This window comes from Protopterus annectens, chromosome 14.part0 (assembly GCF_019279795.1).
Source record: "Protopterus annectens isolate FY-2018-M chromosome 14.part0, PAN1.0, whole genome shotgun sequence".
Taxonomy (NCBI): domain Eukaryota; kingdom Metazoa; phylum Chordata; order Ceratodontiformes; family Protopteridae; genus Protopterus; species Protopterus annectens.
Genome location: NC_056748.1, coordinates 990417407 through 990441004, shown reverse-complemented (window position 1 = coordinate 990441004; position 23598 = coordinate 990417407). Strand labels below are relative to the sequence as shown.

The 23598-nt window shown below is 41.2% G+C and overlaps 1 protein-coding gene across 1 annotated transcript in view; it reads right to left on the bottom strand.

Moving 5' to 3' along the window:
* ZNF511 (zinc finger protein 511) overlaps window positions 1-23598 on the bottom strand; it is a 374315-nt gene that overhangs the window by 85283 nt on the left and 265434 nt on the right. The window contains exon 5 of the mRNA XM_044056782.1: window positions 1-150. This exon is cut by the window's left edge and continues 45 nt beyond it. Within this exon, the coding sequence (XP_043912717.1) occupies window positions 1-150 (150 nt within the window). The remainder of the gene's footprint in view (window positions 151-23598) is intronic.

Here is a 23598-nt window from a genome sequence, read left to right as displayed (position 1 = left end):
GGCTGAGAAGTCTCTGCTGTATCCACTGGCTCAGATGGGCACACCTCCATTGAATCGACTCCAGAATCTTCTGGGGCTGCTAGTGGAACATCCATAGCCATGCCAGCTGGTGCCTCCAGCTTTTTAGAATGTTTATCTTGCTTACTTGGGCTGCAATGAACCACAAAGAAAAATAAGCAGTTATGTAGTATACACAATGTAAGTAATAATAAAAATGTAAAATGTACCCATGTATCTTGCTGTTAACAGTAGTGAGAAACTAACTCATTGCAAAAACATTTATTCTCGCTACAGAAGATAAGACCACTGGAGGAAAGCACCTCTTTCCTGTTGTTCTTCCCAAGAAATAAATACATCCTGTACATGCAGTCACTCAGTGTATACAAAATTAGAATATCAAAGATTTGAAGTAGAATATTGTCCATATACAGGTAAATACCTGGCAGTAAAAAAGATATGCAGGACAAGTAAGAGGGATGTTGGTCAAAAAACACAATGGTGGGTCTTTAATTATTAGAATACCACTGCTGTGGAACAGACTCCCCATCCACATAAAACCAAGTTCAACCCTGTCCATATTCAAGCGCAACTTAGATCTATGGATGGGAAACAGAAATTTACCCCAGGATTGCCCCCTGTGCTACTAATGAACAGACATAGCCTCAAAATGCTTTATCCCATGCAAGGGTCCCCTCAAATTATCTATGGTATGATCCCAGTTATTCTCATTAATGGTAATATATAAATATCAACCACGAGATAGGTATGACCAATCTATAACCAAATGGGATAGGTTATTTTGAGCACAAAAACAGTAAAATACAGTTTTGTACTTACCATAAATGTAGATGTTCGAGTGTTCACCCTGCTGCAGTCATCACACTTGGGTTATCCTGCCGTCAGGCGGTCCCGCAGTTGGCCCAAATTCCAAAGTTTTGGTCCGGTGTCGGTTGCTGTCGCTTCTTCCCTGACGTCAGTGTGCCAGGGGTATTTAAGAGGCATCCGCCATTTTCTTTCGTTTTTCTTGCCCCAGATGTCAGGTGCCCCCAATAGGTAGGCAAAATATATATGGTTATATAAAAATCAAACAAAACCCTTAGACACAAGCAAATACACCACAGAGGTAGTATAGGAAGAAGTGGTAGAGATAAGTTCAGCTAGTTCAGAGGGGATGGGGGTAACCTGGACTGCAGCAGGGTGAACACTCGAACATCTACATTTATGGTAGGTACAAAGCTGTACTATGTTCATCATGTTACCCTGCTGCAGTCATCACACTTGGGTTGAATCCCAAAGCTAAGGATGGGAGGTGTAATCAAACAGGGTTAGAAGAAGCTGGTAGGCCCTGCAAAACTGCAGTGGCAAAACCAGCTCTAGTCTTAGAGTACAGAGGTAAATGATAGTGTTTGGTGAAGGTGTGCACTGAACTCCATGTAGCAGCTTCCAGAATGTCCTTGGTTGGCACTCCCCTGAGAAAGGCTGCTGATGTAGCTGTAGCCCTGGTGGAGTGGGACCTAATGTTAGCAGGTACTGGTTTCCCATGATGTGTATAGCAGAAAGGTATGCAATGTCCTATCCATTTTGAAATGGTCTGTTTTGAGATAGCTTTTCCTTGTGATCCTGTCGCATAGGCTACAAAAAGCTGGTCAGTTTTTCTGAAAGCTTTAGTTTTATCCAAGTAGTAATGTAATTGCCTGTGAATGTCCAAAGAGTGCAGGAGTCTTTCTCCTTTGTTCTGGGGATTTGGGAAGAAGGTGGGCAAGTGAATGGTTTGGTTTAGGGCCACACTGGATACCACCTTTGGCATAAAGGAAGGATTAGTTCATAGAGAGACTCTGTCTTGATGAAAAATGAGGAAAGGTTCCACTGCCATTAGTGCCTGTAGCTCTGAGACTCTTCTAGCTGAGGTTATTGCTAGTAGTAGGGCAGTTTTCCATGAAAGAAATTTTAAATCAGCTGAAAAAGCTGGTTCAAAGGGCGGCAGTGTAAGCTTTTCCAGAACAAAGTTGAGATCCCAAGTAGGTGTTGGCACTCTCCTTGGTGGTCTTAAGTTCTTAGCCCCTCTGAGGAACTGTCTTAGGAGTGGATGTGAAAATAAAGGAGGATCCATGCTGTAATGCGCTGAAATTGCTGAGGCGTGGATCTTAATAGACGAAAAGGAAAGTCCTTTGTGAAACATCTCAGTCAAATATTGTAGAATCTGAGGGATGTTTGGATCAAGGGGGTTTAGGCCTTTAGCCTGGTTCCAGGCGCAAAATCTTTTCAATTTGTCTGAATAGACTTTCCTGGTGCTGGGCCTCCTGGCCTTCAGAATGACATCCATAACAGCTTTGGATAAAGGTGTTGGTTGGTTGTTTAGGTAATTTGCCATGCAGCCAGGTTTAAAGTCTTGAGCTGGCTGTGTAGAATCTGATGGTCTCGCTGGGTGAGCAGGTGAGGAATTTGTGGCAAAATTCATGGTGGGCAGTGGGCCATATTCCTTAAAATTGGATACCAATGTTGGCGTGGTCAGTCTGGTGCAACAAGTATCATTTGTGGCCTCTCTAATCTGACTTTCAGCAGTACCTTTGCTAGAAGAGGCAGTGGAGGGAAGGCATAAACTGTTAATGTTTTCCAACTGAATGAGAGGGCGTCCACTTTCCAAGCTAGAGGATGGAAGGTCCTTGTGCACATTTTTGAAGTTGGTGGTTGTGGGGACTTGCAAACAGATCTATGTCTGGGTGTCCCCATCTTTGAACTATCACTGCAAATACTTGTGGATCTAGTTTCCATTCGTGTGGATCCATGATGTTTCTGCTTAGGTCGTCTGCCAATGTGTTTTTCTTTCCTGGCAGGAATTGTGCTTGTAACTGAACCTGGTAAGAGAGTGTAGTGTTCCACAAGGTCATTGCTTGCCTGCACAGGGGGTAGGAATGTGTGCCCCCTTGCTTGTTTATGTACCACATAACTGTGGTATTGTCCGTCTTTATTAGTAGTTGTTCTGGGTGTAGAAGGTCCTTGAAAGCTGTTAGGGCATTCTGCATTGCTAGCATTTCTTTTTGATTGATATGCAGGTGTCTCTGATCTGTAGTCCATTTGCCCTGAATGCACTGTCCTGCCATGTGTGCTCCCAGGCATAGTCCAATGCATCTGTTGTCATAGTTTGCCTGGCCGTGGGTAAGGTGAAAGGCTGACCCTTGTTGAGGTGACATACCTGTGCCCACCACAGAAATTCCTGTTGAAGGCAGGGAATGAGTGGTATCATTGTTTCCAAGCTGTGGCTGTGCTGAGTTCATACACTTTTCAGGTACCATTGTAATATCCTCATATGTAGTTTTGCAAATGGTATTAGAAGAATGCAAGATGCCATGAATCCCAAGGCCTGCAGAATTTTTCTTGCAGGGAGTTGGGTCTTTGTTGCCATTATTTTGAAATATTGAAACAGCTGTCGTTGCTTGTCTGGCGTGAGGAAAGCCATCTGGGCCATTGTATTCAAGCTGGCACCCAGGAATATTATGTTTTGTGAGGGTACTAGTTTTGATTTCTTTTAGTTTACTGTGTACCCTAGGCAACTTAGAAGGTGTTTGACAAATGCCAGTTGCTTTAAAAGAATGTCCTTGCTTTCTGCTTGAATAAGGCAGTCATCCAGGTATGGGTATATTTGAATTCCTCTTTGTCTGCAGTATGCAATTACTGGTGCCAGGAATTTTGTGAAGACCCTGGGCGCAGTAGATAAGCCAAAGGGCAGTGCAGAGAATTGATAATGCATTGAACCTGCAATGAAGCGGAGGTATCTTCTGCAATTTTGTCTGATAGGGACATGCAGGTATGCCTCCTTGAGGTCCAAAGTGACTAGCCAAGCATTCTTGCCCAGCATGGGAAGAAGCTGCTGTAGTGTTAGCATCTTGAATTTTGGTACTTGCAGATAGGTGTTCAGAATTGAAAGATCCAGAATGGGTCTCCATGCTTTGTCCTTTCTTGGGACTAGGAAGAGTCTTGAGTAAAATCCTTGCCCTTGCTCCTGTGCAGGTACCTGTTGAATGGCTTTCATGTTCATGAGAGCTGTAATTTGTTTTTGTGCCTCTGCCCATTGATTTGGTGGCAGGTTTGGCATTCCTTTGATCCTTGGTAAGGTATGAAAGTGGAATCTGTATCCTTGGGAGACAATGTTTAGAACCCATTTGTCTTTTGTGATGATGTGCCAGTTGTCTGCAAAAAATGCTAGTTTTCCTCCCAAGGGAGTTGCCAGGAGAGGTTTGCTTGGTAGTCTGAGGATAGAGTCATTGTGTTTGTCTTCTGCTAGCCTGGGGCCTGTCTTCTCCTCCTTTCTGGGTAGTAGAACCCCATTAGCGGGGTTTGTAAGGGCCCTGTGACTGGCCTCTACCCCTTGGGCGTCTGTATTTGCCCCTCTGTGATCTGCCTGAAGCTGGAAAGGACCAGTTTTTTGTAGGCCAATTTCTGCTGAAACGAGGGGGTTGTACCTGCAAAAAATCCTTGACCGTTTGCATAGACTTTGCCTTATCCTCCATTTTATTTAAAACCTCTTCTGCTTTGACACCAAATAATACATCCTGTTGTAAAGATGCATCCAATAATTTTGCTTTAACATTGTCAGGGAGGGTTTGTTCTTTTAACCAAGCATGTCTACTTATAACAGAGCCAGTAACAGCTGCTCTACAGGAAGCTTCCAATGAATCAAATCCGCATTGCAAGGTATGTTTGCCAACCTGTTCAGCTGCATGCAACAGATCCTGCATTTCCTTGAATTCAGGCTGTTCTGAATGTGTGCTCATTTTTTGTTTTAACTGAGACATTAGGAATTGTTGATATTTCAGCATGCGAAACTGGCAATTTAATGCTCTCATAGCCAGAGTTGCTGAGGTGTAAATTTTCTTTTCCCATCTATCTAGGGCTCTGGAATCCCTTTCAGAGGGCACAAGATTTTTAGCCAAAGAAGCTTTTGCTCCCTTAAGACTCTGGGAAATTGTTTCTGGGTCAGCTACAGGGCTTTTATAAAGGAATTTGTGTGAGTCAGGTACTCTGTAGTATCTGTCTAGTTTGGCTGGAGCAGGAGGTAGAGAGTCTGGATTTAAACTAGACTCCAAGTAAACATCATCCACAATATCTAAAACAGGAGGGATAGCAAAAGGTCTGTGCTGGGGTAGTAAAAGGAACTCTCTGAGCCTTTTCTTAGAATCTGAGTAATCCTGGCCTTCCCAGTGGAAATGTTCCCTCATGGTATGCAAAGTTTCCCCAAAGAAGTAGTCTTCAGGGGGAGAAGCCGAGGGAATGGAATCTTCAGCCTCAGAATCCTCATAAGGTGGAAAAGTGTAATCCTGTTCCTCAGAAGAATCTGAGGAGAGAGAAACCTGGTCAGAGGATGCATAATCCTCCTCTTGTCGTGGTCTTTTATCAGGAGGGGGATGGGAACCCCTGATAAGGGTAATTAAATCTTCAGCCATCTTAAGCATCTGTTTCTTAGGCATGGGGCCTTGAACTGTAGCCTGATGTACAGTTTTCTTTGGTTTTAAAGGAGTTTTAAGTTTAGCATAAAATTTAATGGTGAGTGTAGTTGGTCTGAAGACACCTTCTGCAACCGAAGGTGTTTCCGTTGCACCGGTGTCTAGTTCTGCTCCTGTGTCTGTAGAAGGCTGCGTCGGCCTAGTGGACTCTGCTTGGGAGTCTGCAGCTGTCTGGGGTTCCAGTTCTGCGGTCGTCAGGGGCTGCGTAGGCACCTCACTGAGAACCGGCGACAGGCCCAACTGAGGCCTCGGTGTCCGGCTTATTCCTAGGCTGCCTGTCTTTATCCTTGCATTTTTTATGAGTGGCGGTCGTCGGCTGCTCCAACGGCATGATATAATTAAATTTCCTACCAAATTAATGCCGTGCGAAGTCAAAACGGTGTTTTATAGTTCGTTTATTAAACCTAGCGCAAAACCGACAACCTGTGACGTCGTGGTCTGGGCCTAGACAAGGAATACAATAGGAATGGAAGTCCTTATGAGGTATTTGCTTCCCACAAGAAATGCAATTGTTAACTTTTTCTGACATTGGACTGAGGCAAGAAAATGTTCCCCAATGGGGTACTTAGCTTTAATGAAGACTTCGGACTGAAATTCAAATCGAAAATCTCAGGTGTCGGCCGACCGGCACTTGCGAACTGCTTCTGCTTCGGGCACCGCGCGGCAAGAAAGACTGAAGAAAATGGCGTTGGATGCCTCTTAAATACCCCTGGCGCACTGACGTCAGGGAAGAAGCGACAGCAACCGACGCCGGACCAAGAATTTGGAATTCGGGCCGACTGCGGGACCGCCTGACAGCAGGATAACCCAAGTGTGATGACTGCAGCAGGGTAACACGAACATCTGGCTATGCTTAAAATGGCCCACAAGTGCAGCTAGCCTAGTATTTACCTACAAACCTATGAAATAACTGTTACAGGTCTCTGGAATCACTAGGTAAAAGTTTGAAGGGAAGCAAGGCTACAGTGAAGTCCTGGCCTGTACCTGCCCACAAGTGGAGGAACAATGTCCAAGATAAAGCTCAGATGTTTCATTCAAGCACTTAAATTGGCCAAATTGCAAGTCAAAGTACTTGCTCCTACCTCCGCAAAAAGGAATTACAGTAACTGATAAAATATCTTCTAACATCAACAAGGAGCAACATAGAGAGAAACAGATAGACAAATACAATCTACCGTACACTACGCTGGAATTACAAGCCACACAACATTGGTATACAGACTTTCTTCTTCAGGAGAGGAAGAGGATAAGAAAATCTCAGCATGTTGGAGAAAGTGAAGATAATGCAAAATGGGGACAGACCATAATATGCCACAAGTTAACAGTAGTATTTTGGCTCTAGGCATATCCTGAGGTTGGACAGTTCTTCATGGCTGACAGGAGGCATGTCTCAAACAAAATTCCATGACCTGTTGTTCTCAAACAGGCACAGGAATCAAAAGATGGGAAAAAAGCACAATCTAAGAGATAACAAAAATATCTCCAAACAATATAAAATACGAGTAGTAGCTGATAAAACAAAGACCTGCAAATGAGAAAAACGTTTTAATGCACAACAAAAACTTCACAGTAACTGCTTCTGTACACCAAACATCTTCAAACTGTGAAATACATTGGCAGAACACAGAATTAAACAAAAAATAATTATGGGATTAGACAATTAATCAAAACTGTAATTCTCTTCTTTTAAAGAATATTTAAAAAGTTTCCATGTCATATCCACGTTTAACATATGCAGCTTGAGCTTTATTTGAAAAAAAAATTTGCTCCAATCCAACAGTTATTCTAATTTTTTCTTCCCATACATCGATCTAATACATTGAAGAACAGCAAATCTAAAAATGCAAATTTAAAAATGCTGTCAGGACACACTAAACTATGTATTGCACTGCACGCATCTCTGGTCCTAGTAGCACAAATATAAATGCCAAGAAATGTATGGTAAAATCCGTCAGCAAGCAAAAAATCCCTTGTAACTACCATACTGACAATGCACCCCTAAAAGTTAATCCAGTAGTTAAGGACCTGAGAACCAATGTACACAACAAACTGTCCCTCAATCACCACATATCCATTACTGTAAGAAAGTCCTTTTTTACTGCACAACTTATTATCAAGTGTACGGTATCCAAGTTCAAGGATGTGATCATTCTTCTGCATTCTGCAGTCATCAGGTCATTCACTGAACATAATGCTTCCTTCGGTTTGTACCTGCCCAAACATCTGACACAACTTGAAAGTCCAGAGCACTTTCTTAGAAGAAAATCAAATCATATAAACTACATGGATGGTCTCAAAGCCTTGCCACTCTTTTCAGTGTCATACAGGCTACTGAGAAGTGATACAAACAACCGACCAGTTCCGCAACAGTTAACCGTTTATTGAGTATAAAACAACTTCACATATATACATCCACTAAGCGCTTTCACCCAATTGCTTCTTTGGGCATCATCAGAGTGAAAAAACAAATTAAAACAACTTCACTTACACACATGTATATAACACACCCCCTCTGTATAAAACCAACAGGAAAGGTCAATAAATTACCTATGCAAATACCTAATACATCTTAAAAATATATAAAACTATTTAAAAAACTTAACAAGTAAAATGTGTACGCTTATCAAAATACAATCTGATTTATATTTCAAAAAATGTTAGGAAGAAAGTAAATGTATGCATTTATCAAATACAATGTGATTTGTATTTCAAAATGCTAGAGATGGAAATATGTTAGAGAATGTTAGGGATATTAAAAATTAAAAATAAAAAATCTGTTAATTCTTTGTATGTACACAGCCAAAAATGTAAAGATTTAAAAAAATTTCTATTTTTGTGTTTGACCATGTTTCTTACAATGAGAAAGGTGGAGATGATAAGACTCTATTAGAAGCAAAAGAGTGCCTGTAGCAATTGAGACTTGATGCGTCTAACCCTTCAGGTATCAATGAACACATTTCCATCCGGATTTTTGTTTCCTGAACAAACTTGTTCAGAAGGCTGAGATCCAAAAATCGGTCTCAAGTCCCCTGTCTTTTTTGGCACTAGAAAGAACCTTGAGTAAAACCTGGATCCTATCTGGTCTGCTGAGACTTCTTGGATGACTCTTTTTCTAGCAGGTTTTGAATCTCTAAGGCTGCTCGTTCCCTCCGACTGGGTGGCACATCAGGGAGTTTTCTTTGTAATCTTGGGAAAAGATTGAAGGGCATATGTTAACCTCTGGTAATAATCTTCTGCACACAAGTATTGGACGTTATTTGTCACCAGGCTATCGAAAGTCTTCCCCCCCGACTGCTTCCAGAGGTAAGCAATTGGGGCTCCTTTCAGGAGCGCTGGTAGGACTGTCCAAGAAAACATCTCTGGAGCCCTGACTTTGCGGGCCACCTCTGCCACGAGGTTGGCATCCTCCATAAGAGCTTCCCCCTCTGTCCCAAGGGGAGCCACAGCCACATGCATCCTGAAAAGGCCCTTGGGACATTTTAAACCACATCTTTCCGCTCCTCTGATTCCTAGAGTAGGACCGTTGGGGGGCAGAAAAACATATACCCACTGCAGTTAGGGTCTTTCCATCCTTCTCGCACCTAGCTAGAGTTTTTTGACTTCAGTGCCAAACAAAGATGATCCACCAAAGGGAGCACTGACAAGGGAAGACTTAAATGAATCCACAAACTCTCACAAGCACATCCAGCCATGGTGCCTTATGGTAACACCTGAACCCGCTGCCCTGGTCATCTCTTCAGCTGCATGTGCAATAAGCCTCATGGATGAGTTAGAAAGAGACTCCAGGTTGGCTAGCTGAGAGGCAACTTTATCCTGCAGCTCGTCATACACCGCTTCTGTGAGGGTATCCGACAACTCCTTAATCAGATCCCTCTGGAGCCTATTGAAAAGTGCCATAAAATTCAAAGACCTTAGAGCGAAGGTCGACGAAATGTACACCAGCTTTCTAAATCTGTCCATCATTCTAGACTCCTGGTTAGGGGGATGGGCAGTGGGACTCTCATCGGCGAGTTCCTTTTTGGTAGCCGCTGCCACCACCACCACAGCATCTACTGCTAAGCCCTTGGTCCAATGCCGGTGGTCTACAGGGGCAAACAAAATTTTGTCTGGTCTCCGGGGAATTGGCTCTATGGAATCAGGAGCCTTCCATGCCCGCTGCGTGATCAATTTAATAAGATTGTCAGCAGGAGAGGTCACCCAAGAAGTAGTTGGGCGAGCACCAAAAGCTTGCAAGTACAAAGATTCCTCAGAGGTCAGGTCTATGGGCTGCTAGTTACCCCTCTGCTTGAGGATCTCTAGAATTCTCTGAAGGAGACGTCTTCTGTGGGTGACTGGGAGGAACTCTCCCTATCACAGAAGTCCATGTCTTCGGTGACAGATTCTTCCGGGGAATCTAAGTGCTTCCTCTTGCACATCTTTCTTTCAGGGTGGCTCTTCAGTGGGAATCTCTGAGGAGGACTCTGAAGTGAGGGGCCCTGTATAGGGGTAGCTTTCAGCTTTGGTGCCCATTGCCCCAGGCGTGGAGGAAGGTGGCAGTTCTGGGCAAGGAAGAGTCTGGAAATATAACTCTGACACAGAAGGAGCCAGGTGAGAGCCTGCAGAGGCCAAGGCCCTGTCCATAACCTTGAAGGCAGGTCCCCCGAACAAAGAAAAACAACCTCGGAACAGATGTCACACCCCGCCCCAAGAGGCTCACCTCCAGAATAGGAGCCGAGGAAGAGCTCAGAGCTGCCGAAGTTTCCAGAGTTATGGACGACCCCAAATAAAAAAACAGGGGTGATCCAAAACCCACGGACCCAACAGCAGAGCTACTGCTCCAGGAGTCTGCCAGTTCCAAAGGGACCAAAGAGGTCAGGGCAGATTCTGGCACCGAAGGTGGATGGGTTGTTGGTACCAGAGCAGCTGGAACCAGGGGGATCAGGGCAGGAAGCTCTAAGCCATCTGAGGAGGTCAGAGGAGGAAGATTTGTTGGACTCTTGGGAGAAAATCCCCAACTCTAGAAGGGAGAGGGACCTGGGAAGAAACAGACAAACCCCCTGGCCACTAGGAGCTGATCCACCAACCTCACGATGTCCACTTCAGTGAGACTCCTGGAAGAAAGGACAGATAATCCAGAGGGGGATTTTGGCCTCTCCAGGCCTCTCCAAAAAAGGAGTGGAAAGCTGCCCCACAAAGGGGTCGATAGAAGGTGAATACCTTCTCCTGGGTAAGAAAATCATTTCTGATTTCGGTACGGAGGGGGTAAGTAAAGTCTGCTGTTGTGCAGTAGGTGAGGTCAGCACTGACTGGGAAGCCAAAGAAGTCAGTGCCAAGATTTGTGGTGCCGTAATAGTAACCAGCGCCGAGGAGGTTGTCTGTTCCAGCAGTCTTGGAACCTTGGGCTTTGGTTACATAGATGTGGAGGGTTCGAAAGGCTTATTCTTCTTTGTCACCAGTGTCGAAGAAGTCGGCACAGAGTGACTCTGCTTTATATCCTGGTCAGATTTAGAAGGAGAAGGAGCAATCCTGGATAAGGCTTCTTTGAAAGAAGACTTAAGTAAACCTTTCAATATCAATTGTTATACTCAACTAAGGCCCCGTTACAAAAGGCCTGGCAAACAGAACAATCTTGGTCCAAATGAGCTGCACCCGGACAATAAACACAGGAAGAGTGCCCATCCAAATTGGGCATCTTCCGTCCGCAATTCTGGCACTGTTTAAACCCTGCAGTACCTTTTGGTTTATCAGCCTTGTTGAGAAGGAGGGAGAGGAGTCTACTGGCGGGAACACTCTCACACAAACACTCATGCAAAAGGAAAGATAAAACTACCAACTATAGTAGAAAGAAATATCATGGACTGTTAAAGAGAAAGAAAATACCAGCAATGGTAAGAGAGAGAGCTTCCTGATGAGGTACAGAAGGAAAAGGAGGGGGCTACCAATGATGGTCTACAGAATACCGTAAGGTAACGGAAAAAGCACTCACTTAACCAGAAAAAAGGTGGGTAGAAACTAATATAATATAAATACAAGTATAAAGAGTTGAAGAAGATGAGAAAAACTTTCAAAAATAAAGACATTTCACTTGGCTGAAAGAGGAACGGCTGATGCGTCTTGCGACAAAAGTAGCAAATGAGATCTGAGGTAATATGGAGAGAGGAACTGTGGGTAGAGCCTTAGCTTGAGAGTTTTTGGCTGGCGCGAGCTGTACAATAGCTGAGCCAGTTCACAGGATCGGAACAGAGTACCCAAAAGTCAAGGATAAATGAAGACTGACAACATCAGATACAATGTTTAACTTTTTGTTTGTTTCTTTACAGGTACCTGCGAAGGCCAACTCGGAAAAGTCATATTCATTCCTTCAGGGGGACTCTTCCCTCTGACATATCCATCAGCAGCATCCCCTTGAAATCTCCATGCCACAGAAAGGATGGTTCCCCCTTGCCTGTAACAGAAACAGCCAAAGAGTACATTGTCCGACTCCCAATTCATGATGGCTGAAAAGACTACACAAGAAGAAACTGGACAGGTAGGAGAGTTGTCTGATGAGCAACTAGTGGCCACTCTAGGGTCATCCACTATCATCTGAGGTGAAGACTGAGCCCAGGTAGTTGAGAAGGACTCTCTGGTAAGCAAATTCTGTTTTCTAGGAACTCCAGACAACAGACCAGCAGCAGCGGTGTTAAGTATGTATGCTGTGACTGAATAGCCACTAAAATCACTGCGACGAGTCGGTTGAAAGGTAAGTTGTCAAAATATTTATACAAGCAGCACTCTTATACTTGTCTGTCAAGCAACATCCCCAAAAACACAGTAATGCACAAGCAGTACACTAAAAAATGTCAAAACCATAAGAAATTAAATGAATCTGAGAAACAAATGGCAGGTAAGTTGTCACATCCTGAACACAAGCACAACGTGTTACGTAGTTTTCTCAGGCGAAATAAATAAATAATGTCACACAAAAAAACGTTTAAATAAATCTTTCAAAGTTTATATAAACAGTACATTTATTTATAAACAATGCTCCCAGAAAAACCAAAGCTAAAAATAGCTGTCCCAAACTGTAAACAAATGGTAGTAGAGAAATACTATTTGTGTGTGTGTACAGTGGCGGACTTACATTTTTGGAACTCTGAAGCTTGAACTGTTATGGGTCCCTTTGCAACCAGCAATAATAGGGCAACATCCAACAAGGTCCAAATGGCCTTGCTTCCCTTGCAAGAATCTTGAGAGCCAAATGGCAGAGAACGGGATGGTGGGGTGGAGTCCTTGAAAATAGGCCATACAGTGAGTCCCTTCCCACCAGCAACAGGGTCTAGGTAACCGCTGTTATCTTTTTCAACGGGGGTGTTCCATGGCAGATCGCCACAAATCTTTTTTTTTTAACAATTCAACCACTACATCACAGATTTTGATTAAAATTGCTGTACCTGTGTTATCTCATGTCAAAGTCACTGGTGTGAACAAAAATTTTCTAGGCTATGCCTTACAGTTTTCAAGTTATGGGGATGGAAATTAGGGAAACGTTATATACATGCATAATGCATCACAGAATAATGAAATAAAACATAGCAAAGACCACAGTTAATATAATATTTTATTTTAGACATATATGAGAATACACACTACATGAAACACATTTTACAAAATACTCTTTTTTTCTGTTTCACAGCTCAAGATGGCCATCAAGTACAGCTTAAGCACAGTTGTAATATTAGGGAATACTTCAATTAGGTGTTGCTCACAAAGAAGCTGAAGAACTTCTGCACATTGTAATTTACATGGCATGTTTTCTTCTGTGTTCTGGGATTTCCTGAGTTATAAATATTCTTTGAACTGATATCACTCATTTACTAATTTGTGGTGAATATCATCAATGTAATGCGATACTACATCAATTTCAGAACTTGAACATTTTTGCAATCTGCTCACATGGGTCAATGCTCTTGCATAACGGAATTATCCTTGACATGGCCTATGTGAATACTTTAACTGAACTGTCTACAAAGAATTCTACCACTAGAAATACGGTAAATGAGAAACAGGCCAGGTCTGCCACTTCCAAAAAACTCAACTGAATAAGCAAAACATAAACATCTCATGCTAGAAAACAGAAATATCTCAGTAAACATGAGAACTGGAGCACTATTTGCCAGCTAATGAAACAGCAGAAATATACACATAAAAATATCAGGCTTCCGTGCTAACTATAGACCAAGCTTATAAGCACACTATACATTTTTAACACTAAACACTAACAAAGATATAAATGAAAGCTTGCCAAAAATGAAGGAAAAGAAATTTTGGAGGAAAGACAATCACACTACCCAACATCAATGTGGCAAAAAAGTATTGGTTCATTCTCTACAAGAGAGGAAATCAGAAGAAGGTCATCAGATGGGGCTCATTAAGGATAAAGAGGTAAAAATCTGATTTTTGTGTTAAAATGCACAAGCAAGATGAGTGCAGCCTTAACTGAGAATTCAGATGTCTTTTTATGGTTCCAATTGGCTCTAGCCTAAGGGCTGAGGCTGAGCTGTAGAACTATTAAGCCGTGCAGCAACAAAGGATTTGAGGATCCAACTGCCAAAATGTAGATTCTGGTGAGCTCAACAAGCCCATACAGCTGGGGGTTTGGACAATGTAAGCCCTCAAGAAAATTATGAAATTTGACCAATTACATGGGCATTTTGAACCCATATAAAATGGGCATTAGAACTTATTCGTAGAATTTCTAAGGTCAGTATTAAGTATTTAAACCCATTTGACTTATGATTCTATCAGTAAAACAGCCTTATTTTAATAACAAACAGTTAAAAAACTCTATCGATTTTGTTGAAAAATTCAGTCAAAAAAAAAGTTGCTTCAGGGGCCCTGAAGCTTAAGCTTCATTAGTTTCACAGTAGATCCGCCATGTTTTGTGTGTGTGTGTGTGTGTGTGTGTGTATGTATATATATATATATATATATATATATATATATATATATATATATGTATATATGGATTCACTTCATAATCTCGAAATACTAAATTTCATTATCTCGAGACCATGAAGTCGAAAATGCAAATAACTGAAACCACAAAACCATGAAATCCAAACTCCCGAAACCACAAAAACGCGAAAAGACACAGCACACACTACACAACACATACAAACACAAACACACACACCTTCCGACACTATACAAAAAGCAATACAACACAAATGCACACAACTAAACAAACACACACACCTACCCTTACTATAAGTAGGGGGGCAAGCCCCCTGCACTCCCATACCCCCCTACTAATATATACTAACTCCGAGGTCGCACTACATTCCATAACACAGACAACCAAGCACCACACATTCCGCCCCTGCACAAACACACATCACAGACATACAAACACCAACACTCCCAACACTAACACACTCACACTTTGACCTACCTACCCTAATCCACAAATAAAACGTCCCAACACACTCACAAATACACAATCCCTCCCCAAAACCCTAAAATAAACAACACTCACCTAACACACTATCCGTACCGCTGGTTCGACATTTCCAGGTTCGCAATTTCCGTCCATTTGAGTTTATAGGCTCGAGATTCTGAAATTCGATATTTCAGGATTTCGAGCTTATAAAGTGCTTTCATGGTTTACGATCATAATCTTGAAATTTAAAAAAAAAAAAAAGTGTACTTATTAGCGAAGTGTTTTGCCAAAAGTACACATTACCGAACGTCCCTAATGTCGTAAAATAGCTGTTAATGCCGAAAATGTCGATCACGACACTTTCAGCACTTAACAGCAATCCCACCCTTCCCGTAACTCCCTAACTAGCTAACCTAGCATCCCGTTTATGCAGGGGGGCAAGCCCCCCACACCCCCTCAACTTAATATTCCTACTCCGGTGAGGAAAGGGATGTATTAACCTAAATGCACTGTACCGCGATCCCTTTACATGAGAGAACGTTATATTTGCGAATGCACAGTCCATTTGCAAAAATGATGTTCGGTTATGTAACCTGCACACATATGAAGTATTCGAACATCTGTTGTTCGAATACTTCATAGCCGTGCAATTGCACGACGACATTTCAACGGTAAACCATTGATATATATATATATATATATATATATATATATATATATATATATATATATATATACACACACACACACATATATATATATATATATATATATATGTATATATATATATATATATATATACACACACACATATATGCATGCACACACATTTAAATAATAGAAAAGCTCACCCAGACTCCGCCATAACTCACAACTTGCTGTGAGGGAAAGGTTAGTTTGGTTTTGTTTTCTTGTATTTTGTGTTGCTTTATTGACTTCTTCTATTTTGTATGTTGTGATTCATGTTCTTTATACTGTGTTTTATTTGTATTCTCCTTTTAACTGCAAATTTAAACTAGGAAAGAGGCCACAACTGTGTCTCTTGTGAGTTACACAGAAATCAGAACAGGTCAATTAAGGTTAATTAGCAAAAATACACAGATCCTGTGACTCACACGGCAAAATTTTAAGAGAAAAGAGCTTGTGTCACAAACAATTCAAAACTCCGGATTTATTAGCACAATGGTAAGTGCTTTCGCATTAGATAAAATAATGCTTCATCAGACCAAGAATCAACAACAGACATCTCTTAAATACAAAAAGAAAACCACTCCCAATCAATTGAATATTTTAAAGTAACAAATAATATACCTTGAGAAATAAAACTGGAGCAAATTACCTTCCCTCCATCACTCGCCATATACAGGGACTCAGGAAAACTTTGTCTCTTGTATATGACATCACAGCCCTATAAAAAATGGCTTTACTCAATGTTTTAAGATGACAATATTAAAAACATTTTAATAAAAAACATATAACTTGTTATAGTCCTTCTATGTGGCACATCTCATTACTAAGGGTTTTGCATCCAGGAAAGAAGAGGTCATTGTCTCAGTCTACTCTTCCCTCATTAGGCCAATCATTGAGTACAATGCCTCATTTGGCATGTACCTCACTAGACACCTGCAACAACTAGAGAGGCTGGAAAAGTACCTCACAAAGGGGATCCTAGGCCTTAAAAACTTGTCCTATATGGATAGACTCAAAAAAACTCTCCAACTATTCTCTGTCTTATATCGCCTACTTAGAGGTGATCTCTGCTTGACTTACAAAGCCATGTCTGACCCAGCTCTGTTAGAAATGCTACATCTAAAGAAATCTTAATCCCTCCGCACCACACACTCCAGAGACCTAAACCTCATTACCACAATCAACAGAACATGCTGGAGGGACAGGTTCATAACCCAGAGACTGCCCATGCTGTGGAACAGTCTTCCCTTACATGTTAAGCAGAGCACCTCACTGGCCTTCTTCAAGAGAAATCTTGATGAGTGGATGGGAAACTGAAAATTCTCCCCGGGGATCACTCCAGTGGCTCTACTTGACAGAGGCACTAGGAATTAAGGTCAGGTGGCACAATGCCAGGGTAATCCTATGGGCTAGGCTTATAAATGTTCCAGGCCCATTAGCCTAGTACACACCTATGAACACTTAAAATTAGTGTGCTAGAGGTTACATTTTAAGTACAGGTCTCAAAGAAATGTCATCATTCAAACCAGGCAGTTTAAATTATTGTAATTCCAAGTATCCAGTTCTGCTCCCTGGCTTCAGTAATATTTTTAATGTCTCCACCTCTGACACCCAACCTAAGAATTTCTAAGATAAAAATATCTGAATGTATGATGTTGCCCAGATTTCTGTACATGCACAGTCAGTGCATTATTAACATTGCCATGTCTTATTACCTTAAGATGTTCCAAGATCTTATCTTTTAGACAACAATTATTTTTTCCAAGGTAGAAGGCATTGCAGTATTGGCAGAATACATAATAGATAACATTCGCTGTTCTGCAGTCAGCATGAAATGAGCAATCTATACTATAATGCATGGTCGGGCGCTTGAACATATGTGTTGAAAGTTTAAATTGGCATACCTTGCAGCCTCTACACAGAAATGTGCCTAGACGAGATGAAAAGATTATATCATCACAAAACATAGCACTCTTGTCACAGAGTTGCCTCTTCAAAGATAAGCCATTACGAAAACTAAACTTGGGTGCAGTATCTATTATGCCTTCAAGGTCTGGACAACTCCGAAGAATGTCCCAATTCTTTTTCAAAATATCTGTGACTACATTAATATTGCGTGAGTAGCAGGATCTGCGTGTTTTTGCATTCTTTTGCTTAGTTTACCTGTGGCGATACCAGTCAGTGTATTTCTGTTTTTTGTTTCAATTAAGGTTAATCACCTGCGAACTGAGGGTGGGGCCAGGAACTAAACCATTTACTTAAGAGGTAAAATGAACCATTCCAAGGCTTTACTAGAAAAGTTCAACCAAGCTCTGATGCAACTTACTGTGAGGGAAAGGTTAGTTCGTTTTTGCTTTCTTGTATTTTGTGTAGCTTTTATGCCTTCTTCTATTTTGTATGTTGTGATTCATTTTCTTTACACTGTGTTTTACTTGTATTCTGCTTTTAATTGTATATTTAAAATCAGAAAGAGACCACAGTTGTGTCCCTTGTGAGTCACAGAGAAATTAAGTTTTTCCCTACCCTGGTGCTGTTGTGTTTTTAAACTCAGCTGCCTTTCTAGTTACCTTCCCCTTATGTTAATTTGACCACATATCGTCTTCCCTCTCCTCTTTCATTGGATATTGTAAGCAAAAAAATTAGCATTTTGTGAAATCATTCCCATTCAACTATTTAAATTTTTTGGCCATCCCACTGTATTCTATAGAACCAGAATACAAAGTGCCCACCCCTTCCAATCTGTCTTGCTCTTTTAAAATTAGTGGCTCTCCACTTAGATACCTAAAGCTTAGAGTTACCCACTCTTTCATATCTAGCTGCTTAGTGCGCACTGCATATCTTATGGTAGCAACCCATTTTTCCATCTTACCTTTAAAATCTGTAACACCTACTCCACTCCAAAACCACCAATTACTGGTGACCCATATTCTGCCTCTTAGTAGTCATCTTGGGATTAGTGCTTCTGTTTTGCTCCTGGTGAAAGAAGGAGCATAGGAACATTATTTCCTGGGAACATCACCAGAAAGCCTAATACTGGTACTTCGTACGTTCCAGTTTGGAATTTGTACTTGCAGCTTGCTCCTCAGAGTGCATGGATTTCTGACCATTCTGGTTGGGAACTGAGTGTCTGTGCTTGACCTTCCTGATTTATCTGGTTGCTATTCAAGGCATCTTATAGGAAATGGATATAACAAGCCTACAGACCCTTACATCATTTGGGACAAGACTGTGGATCACCAAACAGGCTGTGGCTTACTTCTCATCTTGGGATTGGTGCTAACATTTTGCTTCTGGTGAGAGAAGAAGCAAAGAAGTATTGTATCCCAACACAGTAAAGCTGTGGTGAGACCAACACTAGTAGTAGTCAGGCAGTAGCCAGTCAGATGACTCCCCTATTTTCATTATTCTTGACAAACTAATTCTTTCTTTTCAGTAATTACTGCTTAATTTGCTTCTAACTTTAGAATATCTGCCTAAATACTTTATCCATAAATCATCAGGCTCTACTCATTAGTTTATCCTCAAGTGTCTGGCAGGGCCCTGTATACCCACAGACACTATGAGTTGACATTTAAAATTTCACCAATACCTAGTTGCACAGAGGACAACTAAATTTGAGTGACAAGCACTGACCTCGTTTGTAAAGTGAACACTCAAGACATTACTTTACCTTCTCACTGCAGCTGTCTAATCAATGAAAAAAGGGTCTGTTACCATGGATTTGAACTTTCACATTATCTCCAATACCAGCTTGGTGGATATGGGCATCCTCGGGCAATGTAGAAATGGCCTTACATTTACTGACAACCAGTTAATTCTCAAACAAACTGATATGGTATGTGAGTGATATACTTTACACAATGTATTGGAGGCAACGCTCTCACATAAAAGCACTCCTAATGTCAATAATGCTGTCAGTAGTATATACGCTACACCCAACAAACAAAATTAAAAACAGACACATACACCCTCATATGCTGAGGCAAGTAAATGTAACCTTCCTAAACCCCAAAGACCTCCTAGATGAAGTAACACACAACAAACACCCTCAGCAACCCCAAATGCACTCTTGTGAAGCAACACCCTCAACAACACATACAGCCACATCCCATGGAGTCTCTAATTCTAAGCCCATAAGGAAAGCCAACACTGAATCTGACATTCTAGTCATTGGAGACTCTAATGTGAGGCTCGATGATGTCCCTCACACCAGACTGGTTAAGGAGAAAGTCATGGTCAGTTGCTTATTAAAAGGCCAGGATCTGACACATTATGCAAGCACTCAGGTCACTGGACCACAAGTACCTGTATGACTCAGTCATAGTCCATGTGGGTGTAAATAACCTGAGACCTACCTCCATAGGATAAAGAGACATCATGGAGATCTCAGAATATGTGTCCCAGGCTGGTTTGAGCCTAGCACTGAGCAGCATTTTACCTTCTCCAAGGATGATGCCACAATATGAAAAAAAGATGACTGACTTTAATAATTGGCTTAGTTTCTGGTGTCATTCTAAGTGGGTCCAATATTTGTCAGTATGGAAAGAGATGGTCAACAGACCACGCTGTTTTGCCAGGGATGGTCTGCATCTTTCACCTCTAAGCTTCCGAATATTAGCCAATACATTGCCCTCCCCAGAGTGCCTTGGTTTTAAGCAATGCCAAACTCAAAGCACTTCTGACACAGCAAATAAAAACCAAGAAAATCTAAAGCTGTTACTGCTCAATGCTAGGACTCTAAACAAAAAACTTCATTCCCTTGAAGCTCTCTACAACCTAGAGAATGCTGACATCTGTACGGTCACTGAAACATGGTATAAAGCAGTGGAAAGCACACCGACAGTACAATGCCTTCCACACATTTAGATCAACTACTACACAGACAGGGACTAAAAGTGGACGTGTCTTGATTTACATAAAAAATAAATTTATCTTAAGGCTGGTCAACCAGGACAATGCACTCGAATTTCTCCATGTTCAAATCACCATAAGCAATACCACTTCCTTTCAAGCTATAGGCCCACCTCTATGACCCAGGAAACCCACACCATGTATTTATACTTATTAGAAACACTCACCATCCATCCCTATACCATATTCATGGGCAACTTTATTTACCCCCACTATTAACACGGAATCACATACAACACTAAACGCACAGGCAAAGAGATTCCTGAATTTTGTAAATACAAACTCCCTGGACCAGATTGTCAATACACCAACAAGCAGTGCAACCGTACTGCATCCGGTCTTCACTAATACGGGAGAGTGCTGCACACCCACTAGTGTAATGTCTTCTCTGGTAAGATCAGACTAGAAAATGGTCTCATTTGAAGTAAAAATAAAAGCTGGAACCACAGCTAACCCTTTAATAGTCAGGAACTACTCTAAGGTTAACTTCCTACTATTAAGTGATAACCTGACAAAATTTGAAGCCCCCATAAACCCTGAGAATATGCGACCTATGCAGAACTGTTAACAGAAATCCTATACAAGCATGTTAATATAGCTGCATAGAGGCAGATGTACCCACCAAGAAGAAGTACAGAACTAACTCAAAAAAATAAGCTACCCTTGTAGAATCAGCAGTTTAACAAAAGGAATAAAATCATGGCAAATATTAGGAGATGCAGCACCCAGCAGGATAAAAGCACTCTCATCAAACTAAACAAACAACTCAGAGGACAAATAAAACTTACCAGGACCGAATCTGAGATAAATTTGGCCTTGCAGGTCAAGGACAACCACAAGGCATTCTTTAGCTATGTCCACAATCTGAAAGACTATACACAATTGTGTGCAGAGCTCATTGTAAATGGAGACACCATTACTGAGTCAGAAGATATAGCAAATCTACTGGCCGAGAAATTCAGCTCCAACTTAACTCCTCTCTCCCAGTCAGCCTTCCCTCAGGAAATATCATCAAGTATAACTCCCCCTGCTATCACTATGGAGCAAGTCCTTAATGATCTCCTAAGGCCAAGAACACTGCATCAATGGACCCAGACAATATCCCAGGATACCTTCTAAATAGCATGAAACATTATCTATCTGCTATTTAACTGTATCATCTGAACAGGCTTCATGCCTCAAGAATGGAGAATAGCAGCAATCATCCCTTTGCACAAAGGTGCGCCATCTCCAGACCCTGTAAACTACAGACCATTTAAGTCTTACTAGTCTCATATGCAAAGCTATGGAAAGAGTTACCATGGAAATGATCAATAATGACATAGGAAACTTCCAGACACTGGACCCAACTTGATTTGGTTTCATCAAGGGCAGGTCATGCCTACTCAACCTGGTAGACTTCTTTGAGAAGGTAACCGATACAATGGATGAGGGCAAAATGGTTCACACTGCCTACCCTGATCTGGCCAAGGCATTTGCCACAACCCCCCACTCAAGCATTGTTGACAAACTTAAGAGGTTAGGTACAAACCGTTATGTAACCCGGCGGATAGCCAGCTGGCTCACAGACAGGACCCAGGAAAGTTAGAATTAGGGATTCCACCTCTACAAAGAGGCCAGTCACAAGTGGAGTCCCTCTGGGATCGGTGCTGGGACTGCTCCTTTTTGGCATTTACTTCTATGAAGTAAAGGCAATGTCAATGGCCTCTGGCTGACTAAATTTGCAGATGATTGCAAATTAGGAGCTGTCACTGAATTGCCCACTGACACAAATGTTATTATATTATATATATTATTATATATACAATATTAAGGATAAGAAATAAATTATGTATTGTTACTATAATGCAAAAAGCCCAGAATTTCCAGTAACGAGACATTAAAAAGATTAAGAGAGAAATTAGAGGAAAGAAAAATACTTCCACAAGAAAAAGTGTCAAAAGCTTAAAATAAAAATTTGTGTTCATTAATACAACAGATTTGTGAAAATCATTATATAGACCAAGAAACTTTGATCTGCTTGGAAAAAGAAGCATCTGAGGAAGTGTGAAAATATAAACAACAAAACCTAGAGATTGTTGAAAAGTATAAAAAAGAAATAATGACATGGGAAAGATATGGTGCAATATTTATGCAATGTTGAAAGCCAAATTAATCAATACAAAAAAGGCAGCCCCAAAGATATTCGAAGAGAAATACAAGCAAAGGCATCCAGACATGGAAAATTTTACCATTAAAAAATAATATCACAAAGACGGAATGTAGAAAAGAAGATTAGTAAAGTACAAATTAAAAAATACAAGCTGAAGTTACAGAATGTCTGTGAAGTGAAGAATTTGGTGTAGAAGGTCTAACACAGGTTACATCACAGCATTATGGAACGAGTCCCCAAAGTAAGGAGAAACAGGAAGATCAGGAGACATCTGAAGAAGAAATATGGACATGGGAAAAAAAGAGATTTAAAATAGTGTAATATTTATGCAAAGGAGAAAGCAAAACTAATCAATACAAAAAGAGCAGCACCAAAGATACCTGAAGAGAAATACAGGCAAAGGGTTACGGACATGGAAATCTTTACAGTACAAAAAATAAGAAGACAAAGAGGAAAAGTAGAAACGAAGACTTGTAATGGAGAAGTTAAAGAAATAGAAACTGAGGTTATGGAGAACATGTGTAGTGAAGGATTTGGTGTAGAAAATCTAACTCAGAAAACACCAGAGCAGGACAGAGCAACGGACATCCAAATTAAGGAGAAATCAGTGGAATGGGAAGCAACTGGTCAGTTGCATATGAAAATATTTTGGAGCCTTTCACAAGAAACCAGTATAAACATTCACCTGAAGCTGGACAGCAAAGGAAGGAACAAGAAACTGTGGCAACTCTGACACAGTCAATGTTAAGGAGTGATAGGACAATCTGTTCCCATATGACAGAGCAACAGATGACACAAAATGAAATTAAACAGAATGTGCCTCAGGAAGATGCTACAAAACTTTCTATAGAAAGCCTGCAGGATATGAAAAACAAAAAGTGCCCTCAGTTTAGAAGAAAATAAGCTAAGAGAAGAGTAGCTTGAGCTAATAGAGATAGACTTGT